General features: G+C 42.4%; 1 protein-coding gene across 1 annotated transcript in view; it reads right to left on the reverse strand.

The window, feature by feature from the left end:
• Positions 1-22,364, reverse strand: part of LOC306781561 (metabotropic glutamate receptor 4-like) — a gene marked incomplete at both ends in the record, with an annotated part of 105,277 nt that overhangs the window by 31,582 nt on the left and 51,331 nt on the right. The window contains one exon of the mRNA XM_079274462.1: positions 17,180-17,396. Within this exon, the coding sequence (XP_079130588.1) occupies positions 17,180-17,396 (217 nt within the window). The remainder of the gene's footprint in view (positions 1-17,179; positions 17,397-22,364) is intronic.

Consider the following 22,364-nt stretch of genomic DNA (forward strand, 5'->3'; position numbering starts at 1 on the left):
CCACAACATCTGCTGTGTGGAAGCAGAGCGCTCATCCCCTTCTTTCCTTCTCTTCTCACACAACCAGCAGCAGGCTGCAGCATTGCGTAACCTCTGGAGAGAATACCAGGAGGAGCAGCATCGTGGGAGTTGATGCACACTGAACAAGTCCCTCCATGGGCCCGGCGTTGTAACTCTGTTAGCTGTAGGGTTGACACTGCAATTAGTTTCATTGCTACGTCTACCCATTCATCCATGCATCTGTCCGTCCGTTGCTCTCTAAGTGCAAAGGTTTAAAGACGCGCTCCCTTCACTCGAGGACCCCAATTCAAACTCCGTGACAGGGAGCAGCTACCAAACATCACACTCGCCTGCTCCAAGTAGGCATTCCTTTTTTTCTGCTCTGCTGCGAACACTTTCCCGGAAACACGGGTTTTTTCCCATGGCACACACTGATCCATACCGTGCGTACATGCAGACCTAATAATAATATGTTGTTTTCACAGTATTTGCACACTGAGATATCTTTCACAGCTTGATCCAGCTACGCCAAGCTGCTCCGAAGGCCTAAGTGGCGTTTAATTGGGCTTGGTAATTATAGGTCTTCCTCATTACATATTTTATATTAATTTTAGCAAATTAAAAAAACAAGTCTCTTAAGAGGGATAACATTTTCAATAAAACACTTTGTTGGATTCCATTTTACGATCGGACAGGATGTAATGAGGGAGACCCCCCCCCCCCCCTCCCTCCTCGTCTGCACACCGCTTCTCATTAGACTTTCCCAAACTGAACCAGACCTTCGGCTCCCACCTGATGTTACTTAACATAAAGAAAGACAATTATAAAGCAATTAATTAGAAATGTGTTGCAGCCCATGCACCATTTACCTCATGTGTTGTGTGCTTTGTCTGTTGATTAATTACAATCAGACATCAAAATTACCTGAACATTATGCAGATTAACAATCGGTGACATGTGTTAAACCCTTAACTGAGCAACTGGGTTGTGTTTATAGGTCTCGCAAAGTGAAAAACCAATCAAAACATTGATAAACCTTCACGCCACTTTGGTCATTTTCCCAATAACCTGTTGCAGTGTGCTAGAACCCCAATAAATGATCTGAATCAAATCTACTGGTACAGTGAAGCGGTGTGTTTCTCTCCCGGCACTCGGCCATACCACTCTTAACATCCGAGCGTCTAAAAGCCACCTCTAAAAATATCCGTTGCTGAGGAGACTGCGAGCCTCCCCTCTCGAGTCCTCCATTGTCCGCCTCAGTCTCTGCTCTCCTAATAGCTCAGAACACTAATATTCCTTCTCATTTGACACCCGTGGGAGAGACAGCGCTGCCACGAACATTAAATACTCTCTGGCAGCAAGGCGCCTGTGCTCGGTGAGAAGTAGTGCAGAAGCACGCAAAATGCACCCAGGTGGGTGTTACAGGGAAGGTGCCGGGATATAAATAGTTTTTTTTGGGATGCCTTAAGTGGAGATACCTACAGAAGCAGGCTTGATTTGCAGCTGGAGAACATTATATCGCGTGAAAATGCATAGATCTCAAACAAAACTAATGTTGCTTCTACAGTACTGATGTTCAATCATTTTCCATTGCCGCAGGCTTGAGTAATTGTCAATTTCGTCGACGCTGATTGAAAACAACAGCGTAGCTGCTACTTCCTTTGGCGGCAGATGATTTGTTAGGCAACAGACACAAACGGTTAACCATCACACAGCCTGTTTGAAACGCGCAGAGCTTTGAATTCCCATCTGCTTTGAACGGCAGTGTTGTTCCATCAATGCATCGACGTACAATGTCTGGCTGTTGACCAACAGTCTAATGTAAAGGACGGTGACGCTCAGCCTCAGCGGTGTGATCACAGCGGTTCACCGAGCACAAGAACTCTCAGACGGGATCAAAGTAGTGAACAATGTGAAACAAGATGAGCTGATGACACCAAATGGAGAGATGAATAATATCCCCTCTGAGTTAGTAAACTGTAAACCAAATGATTTATGCAAATCAGTTGATCAGAGGCCTGAGATAAATCAACAACCTGCACAACGTTTCTCTGCCTTTCCCCCAGTGCATGCTGGGACACGCTCAGACCCCCCGAGAGGGAGAGAAAATGGATGGAATTGAGTTTTAGGCAAGAAAAAACTGTATTGTTCAAATCTAAAAAAATCGGACCGATCCCATGGTCGCAAAATCTGACCGTAGATTAACTGCAGGGAATGTGCTGTGTTTTAATATTGGTACATTAGCTGCTGATTGTGTTCTTTCTCCACTCCACAGCTGCGGGTGAGTGTGTGAAAGCCTGGGCTCAAATCATTAGGGAGTGTGACCCTGAACAGAAAAGTCCCAGGTTTAGTCCTCTGTTCCAGAAACACCCCCCCCCCCCCTTAAGTGTCCTGGAGCAGGACACTAAATCCCTCTCAATCCCTGAGGCGCTGCTCTGTCGCTGACTCTGTGCTCCTATACTTCACTGTGCAGGTCTGAGAGGATAAAAAAGAAAAAAAATATTTTTCCTCAGGGGATCAATTACAATATAATATGCCATGATAATTATTATAGACTCCTGAGACACAAAGATAACCCCAAACTACCAAATTTCATCCTTCTCTGCATCATTACATGAGGATGGCTGAGATGGAACTGGCCTACTCCCGCCTGCAACATGGAGGAAAAAACAACACAAATGATAAAAATCTACATGATGCGCAAAATGTGGAAGAGAATACAATTAATTTGAACCACATGAATGGCTTTCTTATTAGAGGGGAGGAGATAAAGGACCCCAATTCCACATATAGATCACTGTCATTTGTCTGCATTACGCCGAACCCTCATCCTTTGACCAAACAGCTCTTTCCGGAGAGTGTTGTACAGTGTATATATAGTGTGTGTGTGTGTATACAGTATATTTTTTTCCATTTAAAATGAATTGTGAACACGTGGATGTGTCTGAGTGAGCTTTCTGCACAGCCTGGCTACATTAACAGGGACTTGCTGAGTCCACAGGTTCTTATCAGAGACCCTGTGTTGAGCCCTGGGTGGACCGTGATGTACTGCTGCGAAAATCCGGCTGGACTGGGGTTAGATGTGAGGCTGGTGGGAGTCAAGATTCTCCTCTCGGATATCACAAACGCATGCTCTCCGTCTGCCTCGGCTCTGCTAATGTAAATACGTATCTGCAGGAGAATAGATGGGTTATATACTGAGAGGCCAGGAAAATAGAAAGACCTGTATTATTTAAGGAAGTGCAATAGCATTGCATTATGAATAACCATATTGAAAATCCGGTTTTGAGGGTTTTGAATCTATTCCCTGATGCATTTTGAGGCTGCACACGGTGCTAGATTGCTCTGTATCAGATTGAAAGATGTCTGGCCTCTTCATTCGTAATGAAAAATATTAAAGGACTCTTAGGAGATAAGGCAATATAATTACCAAAATGTGTTACGGATCCAAAGTCAACACAAAAGTGAAAGGCTTTTTGAAAGGTGTAGCACCACCTCAAGCACAGTTCGAATCAATTCACAATGCTGAGGCAGCATTTTTCTCTCCGTCCTTGGTTCCGATTCTGTATTTATAACATTTGAGGGCACTAGACTGTGAGATATAATAAGTATAATGCTGTTGTACTGTTTGGTGATTGTTAACTCAAAAGTAGTCTTTCAGAATTGGATAGTTTAACAAATGCACCACAGTTTCATGACCTTTTTCATCAAAGACAAGCAAATTGCACCATGGCTTATGTATCTACATTAAAAATACATTAAATGATTCTGAATTTAAACACGTGGGAACATTGCAAAATGTCTCCCTACAATAAGGTTTGAGAATAGCAAACTGGGTATATCTGTTATTTGCTAATGGTAAGTGTCCTTTAATTGTCCCCTCATTGAATTTGAATAGTACTCTGTGTATAAACCTACAAGCCTTTATGTATATTCTGAAAAACTAGCTGTAGACCTCCTCTGTAACCTGCCTTTGTGTTATTGAAAGAAAGTGATGCTGCTGAATATTTGGGTGTCAAAGAAGCAGAGATAAAAGGAAAAGGAGAAATTTCCTAGCTTGCTGTATACAGTAGTCATTTATGAGTTTTAAATGTACTCATGGGGAGATGATCTGATGTCAATAAGAAAGACATCTGCATGGTGATGTGTGAAATTAGATCAGATTAGAAGTAGACGATGATTGCTTCGATGCATCTTCCCACATGTTTACGATAAAATAAGTATACCTCCATTTCTGTTAAAATATCTGAAACAAAAGTATGCAATGATTTACATATTTGGGGTCATCAATAATCATAGGACTAGAACAAATGTGTATGTTTTCATCTTACCCTAAAAGTAATGCAGGGGTCCTATTACCGCCATTTAATTAAATGGTTCCAAACATTATTTTTGAGTTGTGTTGACAAAACAATGCTGATAATCACATCAACTTAATATTAGTGTGGGAATTAAACAAACGTTTTTTGCTTGAATTCATTCAAAGCAGAATTCAGGAGGATACCTACTTAACATGCCTGGACAAATTCAGACAGTTACAGGTCGACTGGACAAATACGCCACAAAGGACATTTTCAAGGCGACTATCGTTTTATGTAGAAATAAATTCTACTGCATGAATTTGAGCATATTCACAATTGCACAGTTGATAGCATACGTAGTCCTACGACACGTAGCTTGTCATTTTTATCAGTGTAATTGGGCATAGCAGTGGATACGAATGATAACGTTTCATTTGACACATCTGCTCAGCTAGAGAGAGCTTTCCATTCTGAATGTGAGCGATTGCAAAGAACTCAAATGTACTTTCGAAGTGTTTCAAAAGCTGTTCCTTAAAAGTGATGGACTGAAGGCCGGTACCAAAGCAATGAGTCTCAAGAGCAGTATTTTCTGAAGATTGCACTTCTGTCATAGCACTAAGCCAGGGGTGTCAAACTCATCTCCACTCTGGGCCACATCAGCATCACGGTCGCCCTCAAAGGGCCGGTTGTAACTGTAAGACGATAACTAACTTCTCCCTAACATATTGTTAAATAACTCTCTCTGCATTTCATTATTGTTTATTCAAGTGTAGAAATATTGTACATGCAGTTATATAAATGAAAAATGATATTTAAACACATTTCTGTTATTGTAACATAAATCATTTTAATTGAGGGTTAAGAAACCTACATGACTCTATCAAAGATCAAACTATTAACGAAAATAAAAAAGACAAATATCAAACACAAGTTCTGACATTAACTTTGTTCAAAGCTGTTTGTGTCACCTCTCTGCATCACTAATGTTCCTCCCTGTCGTCGTCCTGTGCATGGCGGCTTCATCCAAGAGCTGCTCACTGAGAGTCAGGTCTGATGAACATGGATAGATGATGTATCTGTGTTGTCTGTGCTTTCATCAACAGTTCATTAGAAACACAAGTACCTGCTCGTCTCTTAGCTGCTGTGTTGTTAGATTGCTGCTAGTTCATGAACTCGGTCTGCGATGGTGTTTCTTCACAAACTGACATTTGTAAAAGTCTGTATCTGGTCGGAGCTCAGCTCACATACCTTCAGCATGCACTGGGCTGTAGCTTGTGTAGATATATATTCTGCTGTGATTGCAGTCTGCCTTTTAATTCTTGGACAGTTTGATGTTTTTCTTGGAGGCTAAATTTAGCTCCGTGTTTGGTGTCAAAATGCCGACGTTGTGAATTGTATCCTTCATCACCAACACGCCTCACAACACAGAAGACAGACCCGTTTGTTCTCCTTGAAGCACAAACATGTATTCGCTTTCACATCTTTCATTACATTTTCTTCCCTCTGCATCAATTTTTCTCTTCGTGGACATTTTGGGATTATTTGTCGATCTTTTTCAATCGTTGGAAAACGTCTTTTCGGGCTGTTGCCTCTCCTGTACACCTGTTGTGATAGTTTTAATGTCGGTACACATGCTATCTCATGATTTCAACTTTCTATCTCATAATTTCGACCATGGGGATACTTTTATTTTCAAGTCTAACTTTTAATTATTTTTCCAAAAAAAAAATCTTTTTTTTATTTTAATCTTTTTTTTTTGCTGGCGGATTCGCGGGCCACATAAAATGACGTGGCGGGCCGGATTCAGCCCGCGGGCCTTGAGTTTGACACGTGCACTAAGCATTGAAGAGGCTACAAAACTGATAGTCCAACATTGAAAGGAACACAAGGCAACATTTGAGACTGTTTCTCCTTCAAGTTTCTGTGCGTACTGTATGTGCAACACATCTTGTCCTGACAGTGGACAAAACAAAGATGTTTAAATAAAATACATATTTTAGCCGACAGAGGGACTGCTACTGGGATACAGATACAGAGAATGCAGTGTTTGTCTTTTGTTAACATTTAACCCACTACATTTGCAATGTTTATGATTGGCAGATGGGTTGTCGGGAGCACTTCTACTGGTATTGTTTTAAAAGATTTCTTGCACCAAGAGCTGAGGCAATTCATTTGAGACAGACGACTCTCCATCACGATAATAAAGGTACGGAAAGGGAGCAATGAAGCAGCTTTACTGCCCCAACTTGTGCCGCACTGTTGACTCGCTTGTTGAATTGAATGTTGTGAACTGCGTGGGTCTAATCTTTGGTCTCTGAAAGAAAAAAATGATCCACTCAAGCTCGTATTGATGACTCCGCTAACAATCTGCGAAAGTACATGTGAGAACACAGCAGTGTGGAGATGTAGTTGCACTCTGGCCTGAAAGTTGATGGATCAACTGAAAGTATTTGTTGGCATGGCTATTTTCTTAAGCCAAACGGCAACCAGTGCTGGTATTACATCTGTCAGCAACTCTGCTCCGATATCAGCAGCTCGCTGTAAGTCCCGGAGGGAAATGGACCCACTCTCTGGTCATCCCCACAGTGCAGGGGAAGCTCACGGAGGGCAAGGGGGCAGCAGTGACGGAACATGTTATTTCGTACGTATTATTGATCACACACACGTCCTTCAATCTGGTGCATTGCTGGAAATACATCGTATTTTTATCGTATTCAACGATCACTTAACATCCTAGTGATCGTTGAAAGCATGCCTGTTCAGAACGGGCCTGTGGTGTTGCTGCGTGCTGCTTGCAATGTAGACGGACTGGGGTCCCAACTAAAAGGGCCCCAAAAAGCTACAGATTTAATATTATGTTTAGATATTAAAAGTATTGAATCACATTACTATTCTAGCTCACTGAACCCCAAAATCAGTTACAAAAGTCACCCAAAGCACTTAAAAAAAGAAACCTACTGCTTGTGTACTTATACTTACTGGCTTAGTTGCAGATTCAGATTTGAATATAACAAAATAAAATCTGATTATTATTGAACTCGGATGCATTATTATTCATTGAACTATCCTGCCTACAGTTGAAAGCTCCACTTTGAACAGACTTTCATTAAATGTAAGAGCATTGTGCTGACAACGCCTCTCTCTCACTCTGCACTTGAAGAATAACATTTCAATGCAGGACTTTTTCTGTGCGGTATTAATAGGTTTTTACGATTAATGGTCTTAATAGTGTAACTTTAGAATTGTTTTGGAGTACTACTTCTATCACTGTCAATACCAACATTCCCAGTTGGAGAAACGGGTAAAAGTTAAATAATAGAGGGTTTGCCTGGGGCCCCCAAATCACTAAATCCAGCCCTAAAAACACACCCAGTTCAGGGTTTCTTGTCAAAGTTTGTTAATATATTGAACATGTCGCATGTTCAAACTGCACCAAATTAGACAAAGGCCTCCATCCCCAACAACACACCTGCAAAGTATGAAGTCAATTAGATGAGCTGAAGAACACACGGACTGACAGACAGACAGCGATTCCTTGCTTTATTTTTCGAGGTACATGACAACAGGTTCTGGGGCTAACTATAAATTAGATTACAAAATGACTGAATGACATTTTCGTTCTCGGTGCAAATGATTTAGAAGTCAAAGACAGGCCTCTAAGCGCTGTGAAATGAGCTTTTCTGCACTGTGGTAAAATGATTCACCTGACAACCGTGGGACCACGGAGAATCTGCAAAGCTCTTAAGACGAAAATGTTGGTAAACCTAACAGCTGAAGAGTAAAGTGTAAAAGTGCAGACTGCTTCCTCACACGAGGCAAAGCCGACATTAATGTTGCAGTCTAATCAGGCGTAGGCACGGGTGAAGAGCAGTCAGGCCTCGAGGTGCTCATTCTCACTGAATGCTGAAAACGTCCCTGTAACTACATCTGATGTGAGCCCGTCAGGCTCCGTACCTTACCTCCAGTAGCCGGCAAACATTTCTGACAACAGATGGATGATAATGGATGATATACGGAATTTAAATCACTTTTTTTTCGCGTCCCCTGGCACATCATAATAGTTTCTTTATCAGCGCTTGAGGTTGTGATAAATAGCTTCTAGACTTTGCTGGCATTCGTCATTGTAACCTGCTGATACAGCCAGCAGCAAGTTCTGTGTGGTCACAGAGCCGGAGCCGCATAAATGGCAGAAAACTTGCTCAACAGTAGAGCTGCAACAATTAGTCAATTCATTCAGAGGTTTGCTAGCTGAGGATGAGATGCTTTTCTTTGTTATATTTAATAGTAAGCTGAATGTTTATGGGGTTTTGGACCGTTTGGACAAGCAATTTAAAAGAAATGGACATGTTTCACTATTTCGTTACATGGATTTTAGACAAAATGCTGAAGCTTTCTCACCAGTTAATAATATTAATAATACATTTTATTTATTACACTTTACATTAAAATCATCATCTAACAAAAAAAAGAAGAAAAAAAAAGCTATACGCTAAAATTGTAAAACACACAATGTTGTTCACACATTAAAATCAGTTCTGAAAGGTGAGTTTTGACTTGTGATTGGATTATGGAAAGGTCAGTGCAGTCTCGGATGTGTTTGGGGAGAGAGTTCCAGAGGGAGGGGGCAGCTATGAAGGCTCTGTCGCCCCACGTCCGGTGCTCGGTCCTGAGTGGAAGGGACAGGAGGTTGGCATCAGAGGAGCGGAGCCGACGGGATGGAGTGTGGCGGTGAAGCAGGTCAGTGAGGTAGGAGGGGGCCTGATTGTGGAGGGCTTTATGAGTGAATAATCAATAGTTGCATACCATTCAACAGCTATACTGAAGAGTTGACTTTAAATGTAAAATGTGCTGCGCCATCAGACTGGACCAAGGTTTACAGGTGCCCCTCTAAGCTGCAGCAGAATCCAACCATTTGAAGGTTCATCTATTTGTGATAAAGTGGCTTCACCTTTAATATTGCCTCCGGCAGGCCCCTGGACAGCCTCCTGCAGCGGCCAGACCAGCTTTGCCGGGCACACCACTTCTCCAAGAAACTTAAACTTCAAAGCATGCTACGTTTAGTTTAGTTGTTATGGTGGCAAAATAGTGGTCTCAAAGCTTCTGGCCTCAAAGTGGAGAAGGTTAAATATTTCTCGGAACAGCTGGAATTCCTTCAGTAAATCACAAAATATCTTATTTGCACATTTTGCAGAACAGATCGCCTTCTCCTAATCACATGTTACAGACACATCTGTACCAGACCCACATAACCAGACCCACAGATTTGAGTTTTGTGTTCTGAGCGGAAAGTTTGGGGAAGTGTTGGCAAGTGTCTGTGACGTGATTGAGATGAAGCACATTATGCAAATAGAAGATCTGTGGCAGAGTCTTGACAATCGTTCTCTCTCTCTCTCTCTGCACACCCTTCATTGAGTTTCACACTGTCTGAGGTATCACGCTCCAGGTGGTCGCAAGGAACATAAAGCAGTCCTCGGAAGTGTAGCTGTGAGTGACAGTTTTAAAGACATGGAACCATTTGCGAAATGCTGCGAAGTACTAATCAAACAAAAAGGTAATGAACAGTGGAAAAGGAAAAAAGTACTAAATGGGCTCAGCAGCATAACAATGTAACTGTAGTGGAAAGAGGTAAAAGAGGAAATCCAGTCAAAATTATACTGTTTGGGTTTTGTAAATTACCTCTTTTCTACGTTTGTTCAAGTAATGACAGAAGTGAAATACGTGCTGCGTTAATGTCTCGGATAAAATCCTTGTTCGGATGCCAGCCTTTGTTCTGACACATCTAAATTATTACTTTCCCAGCTTTTTTCTTTTTATCATATCCTCATATGTGGCCGTTGAACTGCTCTGGCTCTCACAGCAACATTCCCACATGGCTCCAGCTCTACCTGGTGGCTTAACCACAGGGTGGATGTGCAGTTGAGTAATGCCAGCAGGTGAACAGTATGGGGCTGATGGGTGAGAAACCAAACATACAGGTGGTTGCACAGTCATAGCAAATTCCCCTCTCATCTCAATGTTTCTCTTCATGCTCAGAAGCCAGACAGCATTTATCAGCACTCAATGAGGCCTGAAGCACGAGGAGCAGCTGTCTGACAGGCCTGACAGGGATTTCCTGTTTGACATGTTGAGCCAAGGGGACATCAACTCCTAGCCTCCTTCCTCATGCTCTCCTCTTCCCTTCCTTTCTTTCTTGAACACAAATTAGAATGAGTTAGTCGATTAAACAAGAAATTCTGTTGAAGCTACAAATTGGCGTCGCGCTAACACCTCATTTATCATCTTTGCAGAAGAAGGCGTTAAACATACAAAACATTTAAAAAACGTTACCGAAACCTCTTTTTCAGACATTCGAGGCGTTTCAGGTTAATGAATATTCCAGTCGTTCCTCTTGACATTTCCCTCATGACAAAGGCTAGAACGCAACCCTCATTTCTAACATTTGCATAATCGCCCTGTCATCCCCGTGCTGTGTGTGAGCTTTGCCATCCTTCTCCGCCTCGGCTTCAACTGTCATTTACAAAAAAGGAAAAAGTCTGATTGATTATGATTTGAAATGATCCATCCAATATGTGTCAGATTTGAAAAAAAAACCTCAGGAAAGAAAACTAAAAACGTTGTTGCGGTTGAGATGTATTGGATGTATCTAAGATATATTCCTGTAGTACTTTTATTTCAAAGTGTGTCACCACCTGAGTTTGTAAAATCCACTACGTTTGATTACATACAGGAATATGATAAGTGTGCAATATCCACTTTGTCACCTTTTTACAAGGTGAGAAAAAAAATGGCCTCCATTTCCGCAGAGGCACGTACACTCTAATAAAGACACTGGAGGCACAGCAGCTTTTCAGAGAGAAGCACAAACAGAAAGAAATCTACTGAGGGGAGCAAAAGACATCAAGGACAGCCTTGCATTTCAATGGTGACAACAGCGAGACATCATACTGAAAACACCTTTTATCCCTCTTTTCTTGTAATCATCTTCCACAATGACACTCCGGCCTTAATCCCAAGGGGCGGTGTGATAGATGTTTCACAATGAGAAGGACCCAAATGAAACTGCAGCTTTTTGAAAACGGCTCTGTGTCTCAAAGGTGGAGCTTTTCAGCGACGGCGCAGCAGCAGAAACCAGAGAGGTGTAGGGTGCAGATCTCTGCCAGGTGTGTCTTCAACAACCAGTGCTGTATTGCGGGATTGAATGAAAACAACCCACAATTGATGTGATTGGCTGCCTCCGTCAATGGTGACGTTGACGAGCGCTGCGACTTGAAACAAACTTCAAATCAAAATCAAGCTTTTACGAAGCTGTCTACTCGTGTAGCGGTGGCTGAGTGGTGGTGAGATACAGCACAGTGTGTGTGGATAGTTCCGTTAGCGGTTAGCCAACACATACTGTAGTTCGAAAACAATAAAGGCGAGCAGACTGTATTCCCCCTGTAGCAGCTGGGGGGTCAGATTCATGAGGCCCCCAGTGGCCCCTACAGGCCTAGGGTCGGTTCAGAGTAGCGAGTCCGGAGTCAGCAGGCAGTCAGTGGACGTATAAAACAGGAATTAAAAGCGACGAGAAAGTGTGCAACCACGATAGGTCCCTGAGTATGCAGCCATAACTGGCCACCCAACATGTAATGCAGTTTGCTGCAGCAGGATGTGGAACGTCACACAGATGCACGCTCACTCAGGGATGTATCCACACAGGCGACGGATCGCACGATCCTCCAGCGGAGACAATTACAAATGACACAGTCAGGGGGAAAAAAGCTTTTTTCTTATTAACTAGTTTATTCTCACTGGAAGAGGAAACGGCAGATCCAGTGAAAGATTTCTCATCGGTGAAGATGCAGATGAGGCATAAATGTTTAATGTTGGACCGTGCAAGCTTCACATACAGAACCTGTTTGTCTCGTAAGTGTGTCAGCCCCTGGATTTTATTTTTTTTTTGCTGAACGCTGTCATCATCATGACGGGTTTTTCAAATGGCAACATGTCAGACGTAATTATCTCCCCCAGGAGGCTCATGCGATTGTTCCCGTGTACGTCTGTGACTGAGAGTGAGTGTGACAGTGTGAGTCCGTGACTGAGTGAATGAGTGAATGTGCACCTCTGTGTTTGTCGACGGCTAATCTCGCATTCTGCTGCAGAAAACTGCACAATATTTTTGGAGAGACAATATCGGCTGCATGCTCAAGGACGTAGCGCGGTTGTTATGACTCGCGCTTTGTTCAAACACCTTTTATAGCCTGTTTCATGGTGCCATTGACTGTCTGCTGACTGGCTCCTCACTCACCCCCTCCTAAGTGGCCCCCGGTAGGGGCCGCTAGTGAAGACACAGCTGAGTGCATCGCCGACCCCCAGCCGCCTAAAGAAACAATGGGGCCGAAACGGTTTGTACACCGTTGTGTTGGATTGTGTGTTTGGCTAACCGCTAACAGCTAACAGCACTATGAGTACACACACTACCTTTGTTTTTGGCACAACTGTATGAAGTGTATCTGTTGTGTGCAACATGCAAGAGAAATGCACATCTGATTTGCACTTTAGGTGTTAGCCATTTGTGGGTTGTATTAATTTATTCCCACAATACATCAGTGGTCGTTGAAGACACACCTGGCGGCAGTCTGCACTCTAGTTCACCTTTCTAATCACTGAAAGAGCTGACAGCAGAGCTGTTTTTTAAAAAGCTGCATGTGTTGTATCATATTATGGCTGAATTCTCAATACGAGATCATCGGATCTGTTACTTTCATAAAATTCCTATAAAACAAGAGACAAGGAGCAGCAGCTTGCTAAAATCCCCACCCCCTTTTGAAGGCAGTTAACATGGTAAAACACAAAAGTAAAAGTCTTCTCCTCGTAGCAGATTGCACATCTCCCACAGTACCAAACACGGCTCTTCCTGCAGACAAAATATCCACACGAGTCATGCTTTTTTTATCACAGAAAATACGATTATTTCTTATCCAAGAGAAATGTTGAGGTCAGCAAAATCCCAAAAACTCAAATTGGCAGTATTCAGAAAGAAACAAAGAATTTGGATCATGATGTTAGATATGTTGACGCCAATGCATCACTGCATTGTTATATCTGATTTGTCACCACTGAAGAACTGTTACAATTCAATTCAAGAGCCCGTCCATATCTCTCACATTTTGTAATAAACGCCATCTGGATTATCAGAACACATTGGCTTCATTTTGAGTTTAAACATTGATGGTTACACATTGTTCACAGTGGATGCTACAAGTATGCTGTATTTAGAGGAAACAAAACTGCCATTTATAAAAAATGAACACCGCACCACACACGCTAATATATCCTTCTTTAAAATGTTGAACTGACCTAAAATATTATATCAAAAAACATTCATCATATAAGTTGATCTGTGGAATGTCAGAGACTGTATTTCATTCTATTCCCTTTTGAGGAAGCAAATGGAAATACAGTAAAACTAAATTTGAATTGCTGGAATACTTTGGATGTTTTGATTACATTACCGGAGACATTTTTACATTTGTCCCCCAGCTAGCCTTAAACAGGAACATTAAACTGCAGGATGCTGTGAAGAAAAGGCCAAATAAAAAAAATATATAAAAACCATTATATTCATTCACGAGCTTGAGACTAGCTTCAGATTGTGCTGGAAATATAACTGAACCTCAGCACAGAAACAGCAGCTGCAGTGTGTTGATGTTAGCACCTCACAGGCATTTGGTCCGTGGGTCAACACATCGGTTTCTCTACAGGGATAAAGCATCTCGGCTGGAACGGCTTTGAAAACAAATATCTTTATCTCAAAGATAAAGTCCTTCAAGTGGTGCTGAACTTCTGTCCAAGGAAATATCTATTATCACGATACTGCAGTTATTGTTTTCTGAATCTGTTTTTAAGAAGATAAAACTTTTTTGATCCTACTTCTGGAAACAGCTTGGCGTTTCTCGGTCTATACAGTTTCCAAGATGTTGGTGGTCGTTTTTATTTTCATATTTTTAATGAAATAAATAACAAAGACAAGAATGTACGTGGTTCTAATCTTACTTCAACATACCCAAATCTGCCATTCAAAGCTAAGATCTATTTTCCACACAGTGAAAACAGGACCAGTGTGACATTAGGAGGGTGAGACTGCTGCTCAGCACGGCCTTTGGCTGCTGAATGAGATGGAACATTTGGCCAGTTCTGATCTGGCTGTTTTATTATGTGAGCAGACAACTGCAGAACCCATTTAGAAGCCAAATACTTGTGGCTTTGGTTTTGACGGTGCTGCCGTCAGTGTCTGTGTCAGTGTCTGTGTCCTATAATCAATCAGTCTAAATGAGGAGGAGAGGACCTGGGAATCAAACGGTATACTCCAGCATGTAGGGAACAGACATTTGTAGATGTTTTTGAAACGATCACTCCAGTTGACAGATTTAAAAGGAGCTGTAGGCCGGAAGACTCGACAGATATTTGTCTAAATCCTGGTTTGTCGTAGTAAGGGGGGAGCGATCACACCGAGAGGCGTCACGAGAGGCCCCATGGCAAAGCGAGTCGGACAAAACAGCCGATGATCCGGTGGAGCGGGGGTGCGTGTGCAACCAGGCGATCACGTGTGAACAACGGGGGGGAAAAATGATTCAATGCAGACATCGACCTCTTGCTCTGGACGGCCGAAGAGCATCAGCTCTGAAGCTCTTCGTCGCTCTTACGTTTCCTGTGTTTGTTAGCTTTTTTTGGAATATTAAATTGAATTGTATTATACAGTACATTATACTGCCCCACTGCTAGTTACCTCTATTTAATCATACTTTAATCAAAGCGGTCCTAATGGTTGCACATGCACAGATGTTTTTTGCTGCAATTTTCTCATTGACAGCCTAAATAGTAGTGAGATTATAACTGAGACAGGTCAACACGACCACATCACTGATTTAATCCCAACATACCAAACAAACCACCATGTTAAAAATACATAACCGACATGATGCAACGAGCATGTTTCCCCTTGAATGCTTACAAAACGTTTCTAATTAAGTTAACTGACTTACAAAGTATCAGATCTCTCTGTGGCTGGAGACCGAAGCGATGGAATAAGGAGAAGTTGTCAGTGCTTTCATGACTCACTGAAAGCTGTGCTGAGTGACTATAGAAGGCACCTTTAGGGATTCTACACCTGCGCTCCGAGACATCTACGCGTAGCAGGTTATCCTTCTGAGTTTCATTCTCAGAATAAAGTGTTTATCCCTTCAACACATTGTATACTTACAACCTTTACAGTATAACAGTGTTTTTAAATACCTTTCCTATCGCATTCAAGTCTTATTCTGATTTGTTTGAATCTTGTTTACACTGACTTATGGTTTTCATCTAGTGCCACCAACTCAATTATTTGATATTTTATTTCTACCTTTCACAGACACCTACAGCTCTATAAAACGGGAGTTTATTCCAACAAAGCAAAGATTTTAAAAGATTGGAAAATCTCAAAAAATTCAGGGAATCACACTTTCCACCCACCCATGTAATCCTCTACATGACTGTTTCGTCTGTTGATTAAACCCAAAGATGTTATCCTCTTTACATCTGTCCTTTTTATGAGGATATATCAAAATAGTTAAAATCATCTGCAAGGTTAGGCCTTAATTAGCATTAAACACCAGTATCTTTAAAGGTAGGGGAAAAATCGGGTCTTTTGTCATTTGTTTTTTAAAGAGAAGGAGCTCAAACCATATTGAAACTGTCATATTGGGCTTTGAGTCCCTTTTGCATGGGCTGTTAGGCAAATAGGCAACTGAGCTGGACAAATTGGAGGTCTCTCTCTCTCCACGGGTAATCTGCTGCTGGTGCTTCTCCACGACGCCCGATGATGGGCTGCAGCGTAGAGCTGGCAGGAAAGAAAGGGACGCAGTGGCACAGAGAGTACTGGACATGTCGGAAGTGATTACTCTGTGCTTCACAAAGGGTCAGGGGTCAGACTGAGCGTGCGCCGGCAGCTCCCTGTGCCAAACGGACTGTATTCCCAACACCGTACAACACCCTCCCCTTGTGTTGCTCTGGGCTTTAGCGCTGGAGCCTCACTTTCACACCGTCAATGCGTCCCAAAACGCAGCATCGCCTCAATGCTCTTGTGTGGCAGATACAAATGTGTCCCTGAAGTCTGGAGCTATTTCATGGAAAGAATTAGGACTTCAGCATAAATCACAATTAAACCAGCAGAGCTCTGCTTTCACTTTCACATTGTGCTACATTTCTGCTAATTAACAAAGCTTGGCATCGAAAATGAGACCGGTCCTGATTCGCAGTCCATAGACGTAAAACTGTACAGAAACGTTTTACTCAAACCAGCAGAACACTGCTTTAACTTTCACACTGTGCCACATTTCTGCTCATTAACAAAGCTTTGCATCAAAAATAGGATTTAAAATAAGGTACTTCTTGACCTGAATTCAGAGCATTTTCGTTTTTTTGCCCGCCTGGCCGACAGTACATTACTCGATCGTGTTCATTTAATTGTACGTATCCAAAAACGTGTTCTGGTTAATATTCGATTAGTTCTGCAGCCCTATAAGCTACTTCTTCATATTCAGTTCATTAAATCTAAGAAATGGTTTAAATTCCGACATATAAGCACAGGACCCTTCAGCAACAGACAAACCACGCTTCTCTCTATATACCAACTGTGGCATCGGATCCAATGTAGCACCAACCTAAATCGTTTGACTTCTCAAATGAATCGATTTGTTTACAAGGCGAGTTTGCCTACTGGCGGATGTTTAAAGGTGTCCAATCACAGGGAACCCCTCTCGATGGTTCTCAAAAGGAAATTCACAGCGGGAACCCCCCTCTCACATCAGTCTGAACAAACTCTGGGATGCTTGGAAGGAATGTTTGAAGGGAAGACTCACCGTCCTCTCGGGACTTCTGAATAAACGCGTCGACACCACTTTCTCCGTAGTTCCCCTCGGAGGCTACCGTGGAGACGTAGTTCCAGCACATGGCTTTGACGATGTCCACCATGGCCTGGGCCTGGTAGGTGTCTGGAGGCACCACCCGGGAGAAGAAGTCGTAGCGGGTGTTATCACTCAGTTCCGGGGCCGTGGAGGCGTAGCTCACCTGAGGGATCTACAGGGGAGGAAGAGAGATGTGGTTTACTTTGTGTTGAATGCATTACATTGTTCAGCAGGAGCGGTTCCTTGCAGCTCCATGTTCAAACGCATGACTATGATATGACACCTAACATCTGCTGAACTGCTCCTTGGGTTGTTATTCACCCTCCACAGTTGGCGTGCTGTTGCTTTAAATTGTCCTGATGATCACAGGCTTAGCTGTAGCTAAAATATACTTTCCCCACCAGTCGAGCAACACTAAGCTGCTATGGGGTTCACACTTGTCTCGAGCATAATGTGAGGTTTCTTCCGTGTTGAAACACCTTTTATAGCCTGTTTCATGGTGCCATTGGTTCATTAGTACCCAGTGTTCTTGTCAGACATCACAAAGCCTTCATTGTTTCATGTGAAAGGCTAGAAAAAACATAAATATCATTCAATATCATTGTGTTACCTGCAACAGTTAGAAATCAGACAACTGTTAAGAGATAACGAAGTCAAGCTTATTGCAGTGATTGTAACTGCTTTAGACAATTTTGATATGGCTTTGCTGTAGATGGCAATTTCCAGAGTTCTGCTTGGAGGCAGCTTCTGAAGGAAGCACGTATACGCAGGTTGTTTTTTTTAACGTCGGGAAAACCTGCAAAAAACAAGCAACAGACTTCTTGTTCATTGCTTTTCTGTTTTTCTTTTCCTGGTTTCTGTAGAGTTTGACTGAAGTTTAATGATCAGTGAGGTAAAATCATTGTCGTCTGACTGGAGTCTGGTTCTTTGAGAAAAGAGCGTATAAATCATGGGGTTTTTTGGACATAAATGTAATTATAATAATCGTCCAAATCCCGGTTTATTTCATTTATTCTATATACCGCACCAGAAAAGGGGCAGAAAATAATCGTTCCCACTCTGGTGTCATGTTTCCATCGCTGCCGATCGGCGCTGGAGTGGATAAAAAGCCGTGTCTACTGCAGAGCCATTGTAATTTTCCACTGAAGGCAGAAATCCAGATGTTAGTGGGTGTTAGTGGGGGTTTTTTTGAGTGGGAAAGTGGTTTTAGTTGGTATGAAATCCTACTTTCTGCTTGCTCAAGTTATTCCAGATTCATGGCTGCTTCTGTGATCTTCCTCTGGCTTCTGTGCAGCACGCTTTAGAAGTAAACTGAGCAGATTTTATGACCTTCAATAATGTGTTTCATGGTTTAACTTCAAATACGGACGCACTATTCATGCTAATGCATTTTTTTTTTTTTGGTCCTGATTCTCCAGGGTTAATGAATTCAGGCAGTAGATGTAGAAGGCGGAGTCGCAGCTGCTTTAAACCACAACAGAGTCAGTGGGTGAACATCTTTTAATGTGCATGTCCAGCTCAGTATTATAGCAGAGTACTCGTCCTTAAAGTAAACTCAAACAAAAGAACATAATGTCGACAAATGAAAGAAAAAATTGTTTTATCCACATCCCTCCTATGCCATCACTTGTTTGTTTTTTCTGAATTCTTTCAATAGAAGTTGAATTGGAGCAACACATTTTTTCAAAGATAAATAAGGACTTTGCCCTTTCATCTCATGACTGACACTTGAAATGTTGCTCTTCCTTTCCAAACACTGTTTGTCACGGCACCTCAGCATTGCTCTGGGGATTTTGACAAATACTGTCACCTCTTGAATATGACACTAAAAAAACACTTTGAAATCAATTAAAATGTAGCTAAGAAGACGGACGCCCTTTTTTTATGTGCTTTGAATAAATCTCAATTTAAAAAGGTTACGTTGTGGCGGAAAAAAATAAAGTAGCCTCACATCCCGCAATGCTACATCCAAGTAGACTTTACCCACCAACACTGTACTTCACAAATATGTGCTCCACTGACTGTGGAAGTGATGCGGTCCCTTTCCTCTCTGCCTCACCTCACACGGCGGAGGCCTTTAAAGTGGCCAGCTGCACTGATCCTGCTACCACCACTGTGCTCCCTGCTTGTCGCTGACGCCTGTGTTAGAAGCACAGCTGTTCAATCCGCGCCCACCACCCACAGCTCAATAGTTCATGTAACGCACATCCACACACACTTTATTTTTGCAACAAGGAACCTCCGGTTAAAGCCTACAGTAAATGAATGTAAAACATGTGCCCTGGAGTCCTTTTTTGATTGTAATATGTTAGAGTTGTGCTTCAGCGCAGGCGTGGCTTCATATGACCGAGCCTTTGAGGCAGTGGCCCCGAGGCTCTGGGATGCTCTGCCTGCAACTCTACGCCTCACAGATACTTTTAAGAACCAGCTCAAAACCCACCTTTTTAGGCTGGCGTTTGAGTAAAAACCCATGTCCTAGACCTGCTCTTAAAATATGTTTTCATTTTTATTATTTATTTATTTTTTATTTTTTATTCTGTGTATGTAATTTATTGACCCTCGGGTCATATTGTGTTTTTTTTATGTTTTAAAATTTCTGCTGTTAAGCACTTTGTGATGTCATGTCTGTGAAAAGCGCTCTATAAATACATTTCATTCATTCATTCATTCATGTCGTGACTTGTGATGCGGCAAACACACCATTCAAAAGCAGCCTTGTTAACTTGATTCCCTTTCAAAGAGGAGGCGCAAAAGGCAGAAAAGGTTATCTTGTGTGTGCTAATGGACCGCGTGCATGTTGAATGTCAGCCTCCCGCGCTGATGGCTCCCGGTCGTCCCGGGCCATCACACTGTGCCGGGTTGCTCGCAGCATTTCTGCGTCGGTTGGCTTGTTTAGATCTAGGAATCGCTTGTGCAAATCGCTCTGCCTCGTGAACTGTGAGCACCGAATGACATCCGTGTTGGAGGCTGACACGCTTCCTGCACACGTCCCCGTGGGACGACACTGACCTGGACATGCCGACTGGCGGCAGTCCACACAACTTGTTGATTTTAACACCCGGTGACGGCGGCAGGCTGAGGCACACCTGACCCCCCCAAAGTTTGCTCACTTTAATTATGCGTCGGCGGCGGCAGGCATAACTTTTCTCCCTTTTACGTCTGCGTGTTTCTCCCTCTTGTCACCAGTACAAGTGTGAACCCGTTCAGTTTTTTTCTTTCTCGCACTGCCTTGACGTCATAAGGCGAGGATCTAGCAATCAGAAAATGTGTTGTGCGAAGGTGTTAATAATGTCTCATTTTAGACTTTCAATGTTCTGAAGCACCACAGCAGCACAGTGGTCATGATCAATTTGCACCTTCAATGTATTCGTGTTAGATGTGGTTATATTTAGCAATTTTGCGAAATAAGCATGCTATGTAAAATATGAGGTGATGGCACATGTATAGAAACAAATTCTCTGGCGTCTACTTCCCATGGCATCCAGCAGCAGGATTGTTTGTTTGTTTTTGTTTACAAACCCAGATAACATATCCTCAGGAATCCCTCAGGAATCCCTGCTGATAGACCGCACCTGCTAGTTCGGGGCCTGTTATCGCTGTGTATTACAGTAGCTGCTCAAAACCTTTTCCAAAAGCGCCGACGAAAGAACACTTTGTTTGAGGTTACAAATGTGTGCTGCAAAATTCAGTCCAGTCGCTGAATTTGAAGAAGAACAAAGAATAATGTGGTTTCGTAGTTTAGCAATTGAAACATTTTTGTCAGCATAATCATGCAATGCATGAAAAATATCCAAGTAAATGTTTTTTTCCCCCCCTTGATTTGGAATTGTCTCTCTCCCTCTCTCTCTCGTGGCGTTTTTAATTCTGCTGCTGTCGTGTACTGAGGTGATGCCCGTGACATGTCGAGTCCCATATCTGGCAAATAAGTGGGCTCTGCAGGAGAGCTCCCCTTGTGTTGTATTTTTCTCCTGAGAGATCTTTCTCTGCTGCAACAATCACACAGGGCAGGGCTGATCGTGTGTTCGTGTTGGCGAGAGTTCTTGCTCAGTGGACTACAGTGACAGTGTTGAACAGTCTGCTTCCTCTAACAGAACGCAGTCACTTCTGCAGCACTGACTCAGGAATTAAATTCCTCAGCAAATTCCTCAGCCTGTCTGATGAGAGTGCTTTGTGACCCCATCACTTCATACAGAGTATACCAATTATATATATATATATATATATATATATATATATATATATATATATATACCAATTCACTACGTCGTCCCCCTCCCCCTCAATTTTATAGAGCTTCTTAACTCTGCACACCAGCACCCCAACACTATCCATTTAATTGCTAATGGCCTTGGAGAATATGCTTAATTGCTGTAATGTGAGTCTCAAGTAGATTTATGATGCAGATTTGACGTTCAAATCGCTTGCTTTAAATAACTGTGCCTTTTTAAAAATTCAATGAGCTCATTTGGCACTGTATCAATGCAGGAGTAATGATGCTCATTAGAACTGTACAGAAATATTGTACATACTGTTTGCTGGGGGGGGGGGGGGAATGAAAAGCTTTCGTCAGGCTCTGGAAATGTTCCAGTAAATACTTCCTGCAAATATGTTGGCTGCAGTATGTATTTCATCGATTTGAAAACAAAACTGAAAGAAAAAGTTTAGCATGAACTGACTGCAGTTCGATCAGGAGAGACTTCATTGAGAGTGAACTTTTACATTGATTACATGGTGCACAGTCGAGTTATTGCGGAGAATTGCCGAGAGTCCTTGGCGATTCGACTCCAACGTGACAAAGTCATATTTAGGGGAAGGGGGGTAGTGATGCCATGGTTTCTATACAGAAATAATATGATAATAATATGATGGGATGAGGAGCGAGACTTCTGATGTGGAAGGAACCTTGGGCCCTGATGTGATGAAGACTGGAGGTGAATGGGGGGGGAGGAGGGTCGCGCCAATTTGTACTAAAATGGCAACTGATAAAAACAGTTTATTCTAAATTTGACAGCAAAGATATGATTGTGTTTGTGGCGAAATCTGTTCGGTTTTAAGAGTGATCGGCCAGAGTCAGCTGATGGAGTAGAAGCTGGAAAGCGAGAGAGATTTGTGAAAATAAAGTTTAGTTTTACTGTAACAT

This window comes from Melanostigma gelatinosum (genome assembly GCF_949748355.1).
Source record: "Melanostigma gelatinosum genome assembly, chromosome: 8".
In the NCBI taxonomy this organism is placed as follows: Eukaryota; Metazoa; Chordata; class Actinopteri; order Perciformes; family Zoarcidae; genus Melanostigma; species Melanostigma gelatinosum.